Below are 18,274 nucleotides of genomic sequence, written 5' to 3'. Positions count from 1 at the left end.
TCTTTTTTTTTACCCCCTCTCTGAACCTTGCTAAATGAATAAACAAATGCCTGGCAATTTAGGTCGACACACTCCTTTCCCTGTGGTTTGCTTATTTTTACATCACACATTTTTTCCCATATTTATCCCTTCCATGATCATATAAGGTTATGTCTTTTGATATCTAAAAGTTGTACAAATAAATAATTTTGCAATTCCTTGTGTGTTATATGCTTAGTTAGAAAACAAATTCATGTGAACTGTGTGTAAAAATGAACTTCTCTACACATACAATTCCAAATATAGGTTGCAAACAATCAAAATAAAAAGCAGGCAAAAGTACAGAGTGACTAAGGGGTCACTCACTGGTTTTTATAGAAGATCACCCACTACCCACAGCAAAGGAAATGTATTTGGTCATATTCCTCATTAAATAAACCCAGGTGACGAAGCACTTCAGTAGAACATGAGAAATGACAAGAAGAAGATTTGAATGGAGTGTAGCACAGATAATGAACCTTCCAAAGGAAAATATAAAACTATGCAAAAAGGAACAGATATATATTTATGCCTAACAAAGGAACTACCCATGGGTTTATGTAAGCAATAGTCTTATCAACAGTTTCATGAAATGTCTTGGCTTTACAAGTGCTCTCCGGTGGAAATGTAGATCTTAAGAAGAGAATTGTTTGAGACTGAGAATTAGGGAGAAAAAAAAGTAATAGTACAAAGTGCTCACAGGAGATGACCATAAAACAGCCACAGGCCAGATGCCCCACAGTGGTGATGTCTGACTGGATGGAGTACACACAGATCCATCTTGTGCATGTTCCCAAAAACCCACATAACATATCCTTAACAATTACTAGCTTAGTTACTGCGCTGCTATAGGATAAAAACGAGTGTCCACAGATCAGATCTCAAATCAAACCTGAATTCCACAGCATTTACAGCAGTTAAAACTTTTTCTCTTCTTAAAATGCAGGTGGAATATTTATTTTTTAACTTTGGGCTGTGTTTTCAGTCACCAGTTCTAAGAAATGGTCTCAGTAAAACTGGCACTCAGCTGTTTCTCCTACAGAAATGACTTCAGAGAGCAAAATGTCTCCTCCTTTCCCTTCCCCTTGACAAATGACTCCTGTGGAGAATGAACTCTCACTGTGCTCCATGACCCTGTGATGATCGATCTGCATCCAGGATGCAGTTACTGGTGCACACCTTATCAGTAAATGGATATTTCATGCACCTGTTGAAGTTGCAATTTCTCCAGTTTTAAGTATTAAATAGTCTGATGCCATGAAGCTCAGGCTAAATTGGTTCAGGTTTTATCAAACTGCTTTTGGGTTATTAAACTACTTGTCAAATAATTATGGGCTTGAAATACAGTCAAAGATACTTTCAGGTATAGCTGAACCAGAACTGGAAGTGGTATCACAAATTTCCTGACTGCTCTCTATAAATACAGGCATTGCTAAAACTATTTAAGCTAAAAGATAAGGACACAAAACCAGATATAAAATGTCTATGAATAGATTTAAACTGAAAATAGAAGACTCGGTTGGTAAATATTTGAAGGAATATTTGTAGCAATATTTGAACTTTGAAGAAATATTTGTATACACATAACGTAGGCCTATACAAAAAAAACCATCTTCAATCACAAAGTGAGGGACCAGACTCAGTCCTTTCCAGTCCTGGGTTTGTGATCTTCTTAGGTCATTTACTAAACTTACACTAGGCAAATGGAAATAGAATTAGGAGCTTAAACTGTCTTTCCTTCCTCACCTCTTCCATGGGCTATCAGTTCAAGATCTATTGTCTTTAATTGGTTCTCACTTTGTTCAGCCACCTCCAGTCTCTACCAAAACATAGCACACAGACAAACCATGCCTCAGGACCTCTAAGGCAAGGAGAAAAAACTCATCTTTAGAGTTTACCTCCTACTCATGAGAAAAGCAGAAACATCAAAGTAGTTATGCAACCAAGAGCAGCTGGATTTCATCTAAGGAAGCAGAGCTGCTGCTTTGAGAGCTGGTGTGACTGCACTCAAAATACTGCAGTGGACACAGCCAGACAGCCACAATGTCACCACATATTCCCTGTACTGCATGTCAAGGTCTGAGATCATAGGAAAGTACTGGTTGGAAGTTATCTGGCCCAAAACTCCTCCACAAAGCAGAGTCAGTGTGAGGTCAGAATAAGGTACTCGGGTTTTATTAGCTCCTTACTCAACATGGAGACTCAAAGTTCAGAGTGTTTGTCCAAATCAGAATAATTTTGAGACCAGTGTTTGGAAGCCATTTTGTGTTAGGAACACAGATCTCAGGAAGTCAATGTATTCCGTAGGGGACTAATGATAACTGGTAATAGAAGCTTAATTAGCCACAGCTGAAATAGCATCTCTGGCCAGTATAATTTCAGCATGTTCTAACAGCATGCTTACTGTCACACTTGAGTTTAATGACCTCATTAGAGCAAACAAAAGCATCAGCCACTGCTCTGCCCAACAATTGCCATGAAAATGTCCTATCCCACTGTATTAATAGTGAGATTGTCTTTGCAACCTCAACATTTGTCTCTCCTCCCACTAGCACACAACTTCTGTGACTCACAATTATATTAACACATCACATAACTGCTACAATCACAACCTAAGGGTGTGACAGGGAAAAACTGCTCACTTTATTTCATTTAAAGCAAATCATAACCAAACTGATTTATTGATCTATTAATAGAACACAATTAACTGGCAATCAGTGGAATACACTTTCAGGTTCAGTATGGGCAATACATTGTTAAACAAAATGTCAATAAACACCTAACAAATAAAGAACCTTTCTTCACTAATCCCCCAAGGTTCTAATCATGCACACAAAGCTGTGCACCCACCCACCCACAGCTACAGACACAGCTTCCCTCTCACAGGTACCCCTGCAGGAGATGTGGGCACTTCCTGCTGTGCACTTGGCCGATGCACACAGCAGGGAGAGGCAGCACAGCCCCAGCTGCCATCCTGACCTGTGCCAGCTGCCCGGTCACTGCCCGAGCGGGACAAAGGCTGCTGGCACGTCCACATGGAGTTTGCGATGGCAGGGGCTGAACATACAACAAACAGTGTCAAACCCACCTCCTCTGGCTTTGACCACTTGCTCCATTCCTACTGTTTTCCCTCCTGTTACAATTTGGCCCATACATTTCTTTCCAAATTGGCCCTTCCCTTATTTCAGAACTCACTTGGTAACTCTCTAGCAGTTCGTCATCCCCTTTAACAGGATCAGCTCTGCTACAGACACTCTCAGACAGATTTGGATGCTTGAACTTGCATTCCTGTCTTAACAGCTGTTGCTCTTCAGGCTATTTTACCAAGAATGGGCCATGGGAGCACCCTTGCAAACAGAAACACAATATTAGGAATTCTTCAGGAATATTCCTTCAGCTTCTTCTAAGGTAAATTAGATAACAGCACGTGATTAGACACTCCTGTCCAATATATATAGCATGTCCAATTCTAAAAGTAATATAAACCCACTTCTGATTAATTGTGTTTAACTACCACCTCATTCCCCTGCCTTGGTGCTCTATACTCAAAAGCGAAGTGAAAATTACTTGAAAGGGTGTTCTTTGCAAAAAAAGATGTTCTCCTCCTATATAAAAGCAGCTGTCAGTAACCCTACTTTGAAATGAAGTTAGTCCTCCTACTCACAGCCAAGTGAGGATTGACTGGAAGGCAATTCCCAGGTTATCACCATTTCCCAGCAGCTTGCTCTGCTCTCCCGTGACGCAGTGTGCTGCTCTCGTGGTCCTGCAGCTCCTTTCCAGGTCACACAGATGCCACAGGGTTGGAGTGCACCGGGCCCCAGGTGGCCCTGAAGTGTGCACTGTCCCTTTCAGATCTCTTCTCTGATGCCTTAGTACAGAACACTAAAAGGATCAGGTCATATTGGATGCCCTGTCTCAAACAGCTCTCTACAGATCGTGTTTGCAGTGCAGAGTCCTGCTCACTGGGCTGTGGAAAACATGCCTTCTACCTACCAACACTGCAGTTTAATTAGATACATGAAACCACCAAACCACCTCCTTTTTTTTTTTTTTTTTTGGTAGTGCTTTCAGAGGAATTATCAAATTTGAAATCCCTCATTTCACTTTGTGCCCTAGCTTTGGAGCTTTACAGTGACCTTAAAACTCTGTTCTCACTTTAGGCTATTTCAGTCTGTTACTGTTTCTGAATCACTATCAAACCTTTCATGCCAGCAGAACAGTCTGCTACTGCACAGCCATTTAAAAAAACAGGCATCAAGTGGAAAGATAGGAGGACTCCAAGAACATTTTTTCCCCTGAAGTTTAAACCATTCCAAACATTGCAGCATTGCACTCTGGAAGATATATCAGACAATAAAATACAGAGATGTGCAAAATGGTCAATATAAAGTAAATGGTATAAATAAAGATTTAAAGGTATATAAGAATAGCAAGACTTGCTTAGAAATAAATAGTCATTAAAAAAACCCAAACAACGAAAACCAGCGTGCAGCAGTTCTGGAGATTGCAAAAAAAAATCTTTTTTTTTTTTCCAAAGTTTTATTACATATCAGTAATATTCCCCCAGTGGTTGCACTTTTCTAAAGGACAATTAAAGTTACCATCAACTCTCCCTGTTACTAGCCCAGCATATGACCCAACTACCCAGCAAGACACAAGCATTTCTTTTGCAGAAACTTACTGGGCTACACTGTCATTTTTATGCTATGGTAATACTCAGACCCCACCCCCAGACTGTACTGTAAAATTGAGAATAAAGCAAAAATGGGCCTTATTCCCAAAAGCCAAAAATCCCATTTGTGTAAAAGCAAACAAAAAAGGACAAACCCAATACGCTAACATTGCCCTAACTCCCTAGGAAGTCCTTTTAAAGAAAGGGATGCGAAAGAGAAGAGTGGGATTGCAGTGACAATTCCTTTGCAGCAAGGGAGAAGTAAGAAAATTATGATGCTTTCACATTATAATGTGTGTGAACAGAGGCTGTTAGGAAAAGATGTAAGACAAGTAATCATCTGAATAGGAAATGACACAAAAGAATAAGACAAAGTCCATGCAGTAGTTGGAGCTGAAATGGAAATAAACAGTTTGGTGTTATGGTCACAAAAATGGAGAAGATAAAACAGGCTGCCCTCATCCAGCAGTAACTGACACAGAAAATAGGCCTAAGAGATTTTATTTTAGATTACATGAAGAAAATGTGCAAGAATGAGATACTGTGGAGGTAAGAATCTAAAAGTACAATCTCAAAGTGCTGTGAGCTCTACAAATGTTGCACTGCTCAGCAATATTGCTTAGCTTTCCATCAGCCGCAAAAAGCACAAATACTGGGTGAAGATAAACCAAAGGCTGTAGAACTTCCAGGTCATTGTGCCCTCCTCCAACTCAAAATCCTCTTTGGCATCCTGGCCAAGGTCCATTAGCCAGGATTATCAGTGGACAGTATTTTAAAAATTCAAAATTGCAGTCAATGAGTTTAAACCCATCCAGACATTCACTGATGTATTCTTTAGTCCTACACTCCACATCATTAAATAACAATCCTGTACCAAGGCAGGTAAATAGGGAGTGTCCTCAAAACACAGCTCTCACCAGTTTTTGCTCCTGATTTGATTTAACCTCTCAGATCCATTCAGATTCCAGGATGCTGAAACTCAGCCTAGCACAGCCAGTTTTAGTCCAATAAGGCACCTGTACTTCAGATTTGAGATTGCTTTTGCAGTTGATGGTCTGAAAGCCCCAGGAAATAAAAAAGATGGTAACAAATTTATTTAAAAAGTAAACAATGTTGTTTTTTAACTGAGAAGTAGGCCTTTCTTAATGCTGAAATTCAGTTTTCTGATGTAAGGAGTATTTATCAGCAAGGACTCTTCAGACTTCCATCTAGGCACATTTTAACAGATATAGTCATGATGATTTTTCCTACAGACTATTTTGGAAATGAAACTGCAGCCTAAGTAAATAAAAGATTAATGAAGTACAGTTTACTAATCTAAACCCCAAATAATTTTTGAACTGTGAATGCTGAGTTCCTAAATATTCTATTCAGCTCCCAAAGGTGCAGAACTGCTCCATGGACTGCCAGAACTGTCAGTACTCTAGTTCCCTGTTCTAGCCTTAAGCCCAAAGCCACACAGACATACTTGAGTGAGAACTGATCACCTGGCAGAAATGTGAGAGTTCCAAAGTTCCCAACAGCAACACAAACATCCAGATGCTTCTTAATTATGGGGAAGAAAAATAAAAAAATTTAAAAAAGAGACTTGGGAAAAAAACTCAAAATGAGCTTGATTTATTTTTATTTTAGACAACCAATTTTTCAGCCTGCCTAACCCTTTAGTAATACCAACAGACAAATCAAAAATAACCACACAAACTCTGCAGAGAGAGAATTTCCACTGACCATTTTCCACTTCTGCCCAGACTACACCTTACAGTGCCTTGTGCATGAGTTACCTGAATGCCACCCAGACAATACCAGACTATTTTCCTTGAAAGGACAATTAAATACAAGTTACTGTGCATTAACACCTCATCCTTCTTCACTCTTTTGTCAAAAAATTTGTATTTACTGGTGTTGTTTCTTCCCCCAACCTCAGACTATTATTTAGCAGAACAAAAACAATGGTTGGGATGATAAGCTTATCAGCTGGGGAGGACAAGTCTCTGAGCCACGGTGGACATTAGAGCAGCAGCTGAGGGAACAGGGCAGAACTGTGTCTAGCAGGACAGGACTATTTCAGCACCTCAATGCTGAGGACCAGCAACACATTCACAAGTTGAAAATGAGCAGCTTATCATGGCCAAGATACTTCTCCAACTCCCTTCAATAAAGTTTGAATAATTTCAGGTATCAATACCATCACTAAAGAATGTCCCAGTGAGTGTCAATAATCAAACTGATTAAAGAGAACCTTGCAAGCATTTTGAGCAAAATATCAAAACCTAACCTGATTATCTGATTTACTTTATTACAGAAGATTGCATAATTCAGATAGCAGGGTAGAACATCTTGAATTAAGAACAGTAAGAATAACCTGTGTTTCCTTCCATATACACTTCAAAAAGTCCAGAAGCCATTTGCATTGCTTCTGTCTGTTTTATCTATATGCCATCAAAAATCTGGTAACCTAAAAAGAAAAACCAAATAATTTTTTTTGTTCTTTCCGTACCTAAGTATGATCCAGGATTTAAATCCAGTCACTAGCAGTAAACTCGGATACACACTTCTTAAATGCCCTCTCTTTCTCAGACTTCAGTCAACTACTGAGAGCTACCCAGCTATACCCACTCTGACAAAAAAGAAAGGATCGATTAAAGTCTATTTTCAGTCCCTAAGTCAGGGTCACAGATGCTCCTGACACTTCTCAGGGCCAGAACCATCCCAAAAGCACAAACCTACATTTGCTCCCGAGTGTGGCTCACAGCTTTCCTTTAACAAAAACACCTAACAAGGAACACCTGGCTTGAGCACGGTGACCCAGTATAACGGCTCATAATAAGCAGCACCTGTCTCCAAGCAGATGACTCAGTGTCTCCTCTGCTTGAAGACAAAAGTTGCCCAAGTGTTTTGAGTTACTAATCAAAATATTGGATTTAGCAGACTAAAACCCCCTTTCTGCCCAATTTTATACACTTAGAGCTTTTCAGAGGGATCAGGCATCGGACTGTCAGACATGTAAAAACACGTTTTACATTGCAAAGAGTTTCTATTACTTGGGAGCACAGAATTAAGCATCTGTATAAATTGCATGACTATAGCCTCAGTAATGAGTTTGTTTTCTATTAGCTCTGCTCAACTGCTCACCAGGTTGCTCATTTCCCAGTCAGCTATTACCTGTCTGAAGTGCATTTCCATGGTAGAAAAAGAGCAAAAGCTTCTCCTGCTACTTAGCTCCTCAAGTATGAAAACACATGTTAAATTAATCAACTCAGGTGGAAAAATTAATGAGGCTGCTAGAAGATAGAGTAGAAACACCATTAATTTCCCAGCCAGTCTAGGATTCATAGACTTCAGAAAAGGACTGCAGTCAGCTTAACTGCTTTGCCTTTATAACAAAACATTATAACATACAGACTTCACCCCACCTCATGTTTTGGTAAGATGAAAGATAGGCAGAGAAAGGAAACTGTTTTCTTACAAGAGAGAGCCCCTTTAACTGGAGAAGCGGCTGAGAAAGAATAAAGCGGGCAGCCCACAACAAATACTCAGAAGAAAGATCCTGGACTTTTTTTTAATTAGACTTTTAGAGAACTCTAACCTCAGAACACAGGACGGTAAAAGTGTCAAGAACATGGATGCAGAAAAATTCACTATTTTATTTATTTCCTATATCAGCCAAAGCAAAGAACAAGTTACCTTTGAACTCTTGCCACATAGATCTGTTTTGCTTCACCTGACAAGGCTTTCTGAGAGGCACATTCTAAATGCTGAGTGCAGCAAGCTGTGAAAAAGGGTAAGCATCATACTCCAGTGATCCCAGCGTTTTACAGGGCTGGGGACTCTACACTGAACCTCTCTAGAGAAACAGCAATCACCGAAGCTGTGCTTAAGAGCTTTGTGCTAAAGAAGCAAGGAAAGATGCAATGACTGTAACAACAGCACAGGCAATGTGAGTCCTGCATTGAGCTACCTGTTGGCTACCTGAGGAAACCTGTGTATCACAGCATGGAGCTCAGAGCTGGACTCTCAGCAGGGCACATTGCTGTGTGATACACACCAGGCTGCCATACTTGGGCTGATCCTGCGTATCTAAAATACTTTTAGAGTGTCTTACACTTACATACATTACCTGCAAATCTCAACTATGGGAATAGTTCAACTTCCTTGTGGTTTTTCTTTTTTACAGGACCCGCACCACCTGCCAGTCCAAGAGCCATTAAGCAGGCTCAGAAATTGACGGAACGAGGAGCGGGCTGGGCTGCACCTGGCGTTGAGAGGAGCTCTGGCTGTGCCCAGGTGTGCCCGGTTACCGAGGGCTGCACCGGGCGTTCAGAGGAGCTCTGGCTGTGCCCAGGTGTGCCAGGTTACCGCGGGCAGCGGCCGAAGCTGTGCCAGCCCCGGCCGTGCCCAGACGGCCGCACCGTCACCAACACAGCGGGCGCTACCTGAGGTAAGACACCCGTTTCTCACGTTTCGGGGCCTACAGAGAAGCACCCCTGAGGCTGCCCCGGGAGGAGGGGAGCAGGCAGGGAGCAGCCCGGGGAGCGGGAGGGCTGCGGTGCCCGGTGCGGTGCCGCCGGCCCGGCCGAGGCACGGCCCTTTGTTGTGGGCCGCGGCGGCGCGCTTGCCGCTCGCTCGCTTGCTGCGAGGGTGGGCGTGGGCGGGGGGCGGTCGCGCCGCCGCCGAGGCCGCCGCCCGCCGCCACCTGCCTCCCCCCGGGGCGGGACTTGGCTCCCGGGGCCGAGAGGCTCCCGCCGAGCCGCCGGGGACCGCGGGGCCAGCCCCGTCGCGCCTTTGTGCGGGGCCAGCCCGCCCCTGCCGCGCCGCTGCCGCCGAGCCGCTCCTGCCCCCCACACGCCCGGGCGGGTCCGGCCGCTGCTCGGGCGGCGCGGCGGGGCTTCCCCTCTCTCCGGCCGGCCCCCTGCCCCCCGCTCCGGGCAGCATGGTGGACCTGGACAGCGAGGTGCCGCCGCTGCCGCCGCGGTACCGCTTTCGGGACTTGCTGCTGGGCGACCAGGGCTGGCAGAGCGACGACAGGTGAGCGCGGGCGCGGTGTCCCCGGCGGGGTGGCGGCGCCGGGCAGCGGCCCCGGGGGAAACTTCGCCAGGCAGGGGCTGCGAGGGCCGGCCGGGGCTGCGGTGCCGCGGCCGGGGCGAGCCGGGCCGGCGCCCCCGGGCCAGCGCGGGCATCCCGCGGGCTCCGAGCGCTGCCGCCGGCGGCCGAGCCGTGCCTGCCCCGCGGCGCCGCAGGAACAGCGCAGGTAAGGATCGTGTCCCTGTGAAAGCGTCCCAACAAAACAGGCTTTTGCCGTTTGTCCAAAGGCTAACTGCGGTATGCTTTCGGTGTCCTATACCCAGGCTTCTTCACATGCCGTTTCTTTCCATGCTGGGATCCTAGGCATGGACGCAACTACCATGATTTTATTCCTTTATGAATTCCTTCAAGTCTCTCAGCGCCTTTAATCACACACGACAGAAAAAGACTTTTTTGTTTCAAGTCAAATGTTTTCCTTAAAATCATAAACAAAGAGCCCTTTACATTGAAAGAAACAAGCAAACCGTGTGCATGTGTTCAGTTTCCAAATGCTGAATGAACAGCGTTCATGAACAGCATCATTCCACTCTGCTGGACCATACAACCTTGTGTCTCAACAGACTATTTCATGATCCCATCTTGCAAAATTATGTGTCATATCCAGTTTCTACTAACACTCTCTTGTAGTCAAATGTCAGAAAAGAAAAATCGGTAACATATTGGATAGATTTTAATTCAATATATTTGAATTGTCAGAGTATGTCTTTAACTTGACAGTCAGAAACTTTTGATTTTAATGCTGTTCTACACTGGTCAGATTTTCACTACTTTTCTAAGGAGATGTGGATTCTTATTGATTGATAATCACAAGATCATGCAAATATGAAGTAAATATTACCCTTGTTTAGGAGAATATGCTCTACATTGAAGCAGTTAAACAAGCGCTGTTTATTCAGACAGTTATGAAATGGTTAATGACATCTTAATATAGTCACAAAAATGAATGCTGTTGGTTGGAAATGACAGCATTGTAACTACATAAGGGAGAGTTAAATAGTATGCTCATCAAAGCATGTTTTTACTGTTTAAAAATTATAAGTGTACTGTAATGTAGTCATTATTTCTGATTCTTTGAGATTTTAGAAAATGTAATCTTAGCATCTTACACCTGGATCTTATTTCCTACTGGAATAGGAAAAAACTCCACTGTCATTTAAACAACTTATTTGTTTGGGTTTTCATGGCTAAAATTTATAAAACATGCTTTGTATACCTTTTTGGATCACTCTGGGGCTTAACGTTTTTTCCACCTCTATTTAAACTTCTGTCAAGCACTTCCCAGATGTCAATTGTTTGACTTGCACTTCATGAAGTTACCGTCTATGGCAGAAGCATCATCTGGTCTCAAATAGCAAATAGTGTAACTGCACAACCCAGAGCTTCCTTTTAGCTCCTATCTATTTCAGGTCTATGTGCACTTAACAAAATCAAAGCAAATAATCCTTAAAACAATCTTGATGGCAGAATTATAGCACAAAAGTCTCCTGGAGCATGCTTACCTTTTAAAAACTCCTGCAAAGAACTGGTGAAAAATTAATTAAAAATCAATTTTAATTATTTCATTAATATTCCAACAAACATTACAAGAGAGATCTCTGGCACAATCTGAAATACAAATATGTAAATTGCTTTCTAGATTTTTATGCACTGTCTGCTGAGGCTGGGCACAGCTGCACAGTGGTAGGAAGGTGTGCAGGGAATTCCCCACAATGCAAGCAAGATTGTGTTTTACATGAGGCTGTGACAGGAGCGTGCTCTCCTCCAGCTCTGCAAGTTACCATTGCGGTGTTTTTGGATACCAGCTTTTCAGTAACTGAAGGAGAGCCATTCTTACCAAGATCTTGTGTGTTATCTGTTGTTTGTCTGTCCAGATTCTTACTTTCCTGAACTGGAGGCTTTCATGTGTGATATTGAAGTATTCATTCCTTCCTATCTTGCTAGAATATTACTATCCATTATAGAAAAAGCATGCGTGCTCTGCATAGAAATAGTGCCAAGTGGAATATTTAGAATGTTAGACATACTTCCAGGAAATAGTGAATGAGAAAGATTGCAGACTAACGGGGACCCTGAGATCAGCTTCTTATTAGTTTGCAAGATTGGTGTTACACAAATATATATTATCTTTGTCTGCTTTATTGTCTTTTCTTTGCACTCATAGGTAAATGGTTCTGGGTTGGTTTTGGTGAAGCACATCCTTTGTGTTCTGTTCTAAGCAGTGTGCAATATAGAGGGGTTTGTAACCCTTTGGTTGAATGGATGTTAGCTATGAATGGAATATCTGAATACTGAAACACAGTTAAAGTACCCTTATAGCTACTATAGGCTGCAAGTGATCAAGGATAGTTCATTTTAGTTGTTGGACTTTTTGGCTGAGATGCAAAAATTTTTCTGCCTGCTTCCAGTTCACTGCAACTTTTTAATTGCACTTGCTCTCAGCTCTGGCAGTGTGATGTTTGCTAAGGGTTTTCCATCTGTGTGATCTGTGAACTTCTGGTCTCTTACCAGCCAAGCTCTGTCTTGTCTTAGTTCCATTCTCTTTTTGATCTTCCCAGTCTGTTTATCCTTGGGGAATCTCTTTTCTCCTTCCCATGTGCCTTTTCTGGCATAATGCTTGCTTTTTGCTGGTAGAGTCCATCTCCTGGTTTTCGGATGCTTGTTGGTTTTTTAGAGTGGAGAGGAGATGGAATTATTCCCACTCAGGATCCTGTGTTGCCAAATCAGTTTTAATAGCATGGTTTGCCATTATATGTCATATGGTAGTATTTAATAATAAATAAGACTGAAATTCTGTGACCTCTCCTCTTTTTGTTGAAAGATATATTTCTGACATAATCATAGTTCAGTTTTGGAGCCTTAATGGTTATGTTTCTTTAGGGTGAGAGTTTCATCACCTATTTCTTTTAACTGTTCCTGTTAATTTATAAAATGCACCTGTGCTAAAATGCTTAGGTGATTGTAATAGAACTCTCATTCAGCAATTTTGTTCTTAGATCTCTACCTCTTTGAAGACAGCTTTCTATTTTTTTTTTTTTTCCTTCCTGGGGACCTCTGTAGTGGAGCTTCCCACAGACTTTTCTTTTTCTTTTTAGCTATCTAGTTCATGATCTATTCCTAACCTGATAGCATTCCTGAATGATACCATTCCTGTATTTCTTCAATACAGTAGCATCCATCTCACTGCTTTTGCGTTTCTACCCCCTCCTCCCAGAAATTCTGCTTTCATAGCTTAGATTCATAGCAGCCTTGCAGTTGGCTTCAGTAACAGATGGGTTCTGGGCTGTCATCTTCCACAAACCTCCAAATTGGATTGTATATTATTTTTCATAAAAGAAGTTGCTGTGTGCAGAAGAACATGCTGAATCTTTGACAAATGATTTTGTTCAGTAAGAAAGCTACTTCGAATAATTTATTGGCATTCTTGAATTTGCTGAGTGGTTTGGTTTTTTTCCAAAAAAAGGATGTTAAAACCAGTTTTGGTTTTTGCAAATCTAGATTTTCAAAGGAACCTGGTTCCCTTTGAAAACTGGAGATGATGTTTGATGCTACTCATTTTATATGGAGAACGCTTCTACAAAGCAGTGTGTAAAATACCAGCTCAGCTAGAGCGTGTGTGTGTGTGTCAAGTGGGTGAATTCTGTGGCAAGTAGGGCAATGACTCAGGTTTCCTCTGGCCATGGAAATATCCCAGGCACTGGGCTAAGGGTAAAGAGAAGATTGGATCCTTGACTTTTTCACTTGTTCTGTAAATATTGCTAATATCCCTTTGTGAATCTTACATTTTGCTTTCATTGTTGAAAGTATCTGCAGATGAAACAGACTGTTTTGATTTGCTGGATATTCTGAGATGTTTATTGACCTTCATAATGAAATTTACCTTTCGGTTGGGCTATTGGGAAATGAGGAGAAATAGAGGGGGAACTCAGTGATTAGGACAACTATTCACCTGTTAATTCAGCCAGATTTCACTAAATTGCGATTGTAATACTAAACTATGCAATGAAATGTTTCATAACCCTACTGATCATCAGTCCTTATTCTTACCAGCTGTGTGGAAAAGCTACACAAATAAAATTAGAAAACATCCTACCTGCTGAAGAGGTGACATGTTCAAAGTTGGTCAGTTGCTGCAGAGGAGAGGATAAAAGACAATGTTTATTTTTAGGTTCCCATGTAAGTTTGGGAAGGCTACAATGAAGAGGTTTTTTTGTACATAAATAGTTACCACGTGCTTCAAAACAGCCAAACCACAGCATGCTAGAGGTGTAAAGAAAGAATTCCAAGTTAAAAATTAAAAGCATTTACATTCTCTCCATATCACTGCCTTTTTATTAAGGCCTTTTGTATCTTGCAGAGCACAGTTTACCTCACATTTCTTAAATCATTTATGCCCAGACATTTAATCCTTTCTTTAGAAGCTCTTGAAGATATAAAAACTGCATTTGGTTTAGTGAATTCTAGCAAGACAGGAATGTTTCCCACCACTGAAGCATGACTGCTTAGTCGGGTGAACTGTTCAAATTCTCCTCTGCCTGCTCTGACAAAAATGTCTTGAACTGTGCAGGAATGGTTTGGCAGCTGGAGTGTCCAAGGAAACAATATGAACAGATAACTTGTGGGTAGTTCAACCCCCACCTTCAAAGCATCCGATTTCATAACTTTTCTATATGCTGCTGCAAGATATTTTTACAGTTTCAGTCATGGAACAAAAATTTACATTTTCCAATTCTGTAAATTTTTTTTCTATTCTGTACAGATATAACAAGAACATTAACTGGTACTGGAAATTCATTTCAAATCCTGCTTCTGTATTGAGATTAAAATTTGAGTCATTTTGCTACAGTATATACTTTAATTTTAAACTTATAGAGCTAAATTTTACCTTTGTGAAAGAACTGTTCTTACACTGAGTACTTATAGGATTAAATTAAAATCAGCCCTCCATTCTGGTGTGCTTTCTGCATAAATGCACATTACCACCTAGCTGGAAAGGAAGGAGATTCACATAATACAGAACACCTCCACACATCACTTGGACAATTGCATCCTGCTGGCTGTCACGTTGGCTGCTGACTTTCAAGGAACAGCTCCCCACTGTAAATCTCAGAAGGCACTTTAGCAGTCATTGTCACGGTGTGAATTAGTGAGTGAAGCCTTCCCTGTGCCTTTCCTTTTGGAAATCACCTGAGATTGTTAAACTAAAAAGGGATAAAAAGCCCACACGTTTCTGATTCAAGTGATTTAAAACAACTGAGTCTAGATTCAACTTGACAAAAAATTGTATTATAATTTCCTCAAAAGAAAATTCTATTACAGTTTCTTCAAAATAATCCTCCTCTTTCCTTCAAGAAATGCTTTAGTCAATTTGGCATCCATATTTTAGAAAACATTAGCTTACAGGAATTCTTTCATTTAACAGAGGCTACAAATAAAAGGACTTGAGCAGATCTTGTCAAATTTATCTTGATTTGCCCTTGTAACTAAATTTTCAAAACCCATAAAGAGATTTAGAAGCATAAGCTCTAATGTAAACACTTGATTTTGATAGAAATTGCTCAAGATCTTAACAGTCTAATTCTCTAAGAGAGCAAGTGCTTTCATACCTTGCAATCAGACTAGTAGTAGTTGAAAAGTTTGAGTTTCCCTAAATCCTGGGAAAGCTTGCTGTGTGTACCGGGCAAGCCATTTCTCACTGCTTAAAAAAAAATAATGAAAAATGTTGATATTGATGAAACTGCTGCGTTTACCAAAGCAAAAGAAAGGCCTGAGTTTACACTCTTGTGGGAGGTTTAGGAGCACAGGCCCAGGAATGTAAACTGTGAATATATTTCCATACTCACCATCCTTCTACGTTGATCTTGTCTGGGTCCCTGTTACGGATCAGACACCTGTGGGTAGGGGAGAGGAAGTAATGCTTTGTAGCAGGCAGTGCCATTCGCCCCATTCTCATTTGTGTTCTACCATAGTGCTTGCAACAACAACAGAGGCCGAAATGCATGGTTTCTGTGTTCCTCTGTTCCACTTAAACCAGCACACACTGTGGAACTGGGAAAGGACATGGAAAGATTAATTTCAGTGCTGCTATGACCGAATCTGTCCAAAGAAGATGTTGGTAGCACATCCCAGCAGAAGTTTTGTACTGCACAAACAAGATGAGAGTTTTCTCATCTTGAAAACTCTCCCAGACAAAGTAGTTTTCCTCCTCTGGGACAACGTGATGCGCAGTTTGTAAATGTACTTGGTACTTCAGTCATTACTTAATTATAGATTTATTGCTAAAGCTCTTATTTTTCCATCTGCAACTTGACACATACTACTTTACATCTGGCAGACTCTATAATACTCCATAGGGAGCTAAAGCAGTTCTTTCCTTCCTAATTTTATGATTATTATTCCATCACACCCAACTATTAAGAGTATTTCTTTTATAATAGTAAGTTCTGTGCTGCGCTCTGCCTTTCTTTCATAGTGACTCTTCTGTACCAAATGGTAGCATTGATTCATATTGTCTTCCCTTTATCCTGTAACAGAGAAATAGATCACTTGGAGCATCAGAAACGTCTGCACTTTCTTTTATAGAAAGAGTAAAGTTGTAAATCTGCTAACCATTTCTGTGCTATACGTTCAGTTTCTAGACTTCACAGTCAAAGGTGATCTTGATCTTAATCTGAATTCTGACACAGTATGCCCAAATACTTATACTAATCTACTAAACACTTTAAATGTGGTTTCTTCACCTTTTTTCCAAGTAAATGAACAAGTTAAGTCCTTCGTGGAGGCCTCCACTCCATGGTCCCATAATCTGTGTCATTGGAGAGAATGCCATTCAAGAGCTGGAAGTGCTCTGCAGCACAGAAGATTTGGTGCAGAATGCTTTGAAACAGCTGTTAAAGATTTCAGCCTCCCCCGTGCAATCATCTGCTAATTATGTTAGCAGTCAACTTCCTGGTGGGAAGTAGCAATAAAACAGAAACAGTCATTAGGAGACAAAACCCAGTGTTTATCCTCACAGATAAAAACAGTGATATTATTATTTACTCAGAGGTATCTTGAGGGACAAATCCTGTCTCCACTTAGGGAGATACCTGTTGGGAAGTGCAATATTTTTGTGGTGGAAAGCAGGTTGCCAAGTCTGTCATTTCTGTGCCTGCCTTGCCAAGTACCAAGCTATGGAAGATGTGGCAGGAAGGAATTAGATTGTCATCAGTGCCAGTTATCTACTGAGGTAGCAAAAGAGAGAAGGGTGCCTACCCTTGTGCCTGGGTGTGACAATTCTCCTGCCAGATTTAGCCATTAATAACTGCATCTCCAGCAGCCACCAGCACAAGGGTCATGTGCCTGGCAGGGACAATGACACAGCTTGAGCAGCAGTCCTCACTGTGGTGTAGCTCTGCCAGGAAAGTCTGGATTCTGTACCCTGAGTCAAACCCCTTTGGCATTTTGTAAAGAAAAGTGTTTTGCCCTTTAGCTTTCTGTGATGTTAAAGTTAATGGCATTTGCTGTGTTTATAACTTAAAGTTACAGAGCTCCTTCACAGTGTAGTGATTGTTAAAATATGTAATAAGGAGTAAACACTGAAAAATGACCTTGCTAATTAATTGTTCTAAATAACCAAAAATGTTTTAGAGGTTTTATGTTTTTCTCACTTTGTTTTCTCTTGCCCTTGTGGCTCAAGAAAACTGCAATGCAGACAGAACCAGGGTTACCAAACCCAATCTGAACCAAATGCCCATGGGAAAAAACCCCAACAAGCTGCACTGCAAATGGAAAACTGTGGTTATGCTTGTCGCTTATGAATAAAAGCTGTTGATACACAACATTCCCTGACCCTGGAATGGGATTTTCAAATTCAAAGGGAGCTGAGGGCACTGGTCACATATCACTGTTGCCCTGTAGTTCTCACCATGGAGCAGAGACAGCTCTAACAGAGGGACTGAAGGCTAAGCTCTATATTTAGCTGAATGTACCCTTTTGAGAAGTGAACAAGCCATGTTTTCACTGTGTACAGCAATCTAGAATTTGATCATTGTTCAAAGCGGTTTCAGTTCAACAAATACCTTTTGAAAAGCAATTTTTGTAGATAATGTCCTATCCAAAACAGTTTAATTACTGTTTTGCTCTCTCAGTAGTAATTCAAAGAACGTAATACAAACACAAAAAGTAGAGCAACCTACTTTGTAATGGGCAGATGTTGATTAGTCAACCTCATTTTATAAAGACTATCAAAATCTAAGTAGATTTTTCACCCACCTAAAAGTCTTATCAGAGAGAAGCTAATCTCACCAGAGCCATTGCAGATATCCTGTATCTCACTGACACTGAGGATTGCATTCAGTGACCCACATGATCATTTATCTTTGTACCAGCACTGACCACAGATTGCAAGAAAACGACAATTTAGCTAAAATGATACAAACAATATTCAAAATGCACTGAGTTAATTTTAAAGTCTTGATTAGTTTTCCCTTCATTTTTTCCTTTTTTTTTGGCAGTTAACAAATC

General features: G+C 41.2%; 1 protein-coding gene and 1 long non-coding RNA gene across 10 annotated transcripts in view; one reads left to right on the top strand and one right to left on the bottom strand.

The window, feature by feature from the left end:
• Positions 1 to 9,437: 9,437 nt before the first annotated feature.
• The window catches only part of KCNT2 (potassium sodium-activated channel subfamily T member 2), a 115,311-nt gene continuing 106,474 nt past the window's right edge, over positions 9,438 to 18,274 (top strand). For all 9 annotated transcript variants that reach the window (XM_064720495.1, XM_064720498.1, XM_064720492.1 and 6 more), the window contains exon 1: positions 9,438 to 9,715. In XM_064720495.1, the coding sequence (XP_064576565.1) occupies positions 9,621 to 9,715 (95 nt within the window). In that variant the 5' untranslated portion in view covers positions 9,438 to 9,620. The remainder of the gene's footprint in view (positions 9,716 to 18,274) is intronic.
• LOC135451363 (uncharacterized) overlaps positions 11,887 to 18,274 on the bottom strand; it is a 29,346-nt gene continuing 22,958 nt past the window's right edge. The window contains exons 3-7 of the long non-coding RNA XR_010441287.1: positions 16,510 to 16,717; positions 15,613 to 15,660; positions 15,376 to 15,467; positions 13,863 to 13,899; positions 11,887 to 12,479 (exon numbers count right to left, since the gene is read on the bottom strand). This is a non-coding gene — a long non-coding RNA (uncharacterized LOC135451363). The remainder of the gene's footprint in view (positions 12,480 to 13,862; positions 13,900 to 15,375; positions 15,468 to 15,612; positions 15,661 to 16,509; positions 16,718 to 18,274) is intronic.

This window comes from Zonotrichia leucophrys, chromosome 8 (assembly GCF_028769735.1).
Source record: "Zonotrichia leucophrys gambelii isolate GWCS_2022_RI chromosome 8, RI_Zleu_2.0, whole genome shotgun sequence".
Lineage (NCBI taxonomy): Eukaryota > Metazoa > Chordata > Aves > Passeriformes > Passerellidae > Zonotrichia > Zonotrichia leucophrys.
This window is presented reverse-complemented; position numbering and strand designations above follow the sequence as displayed.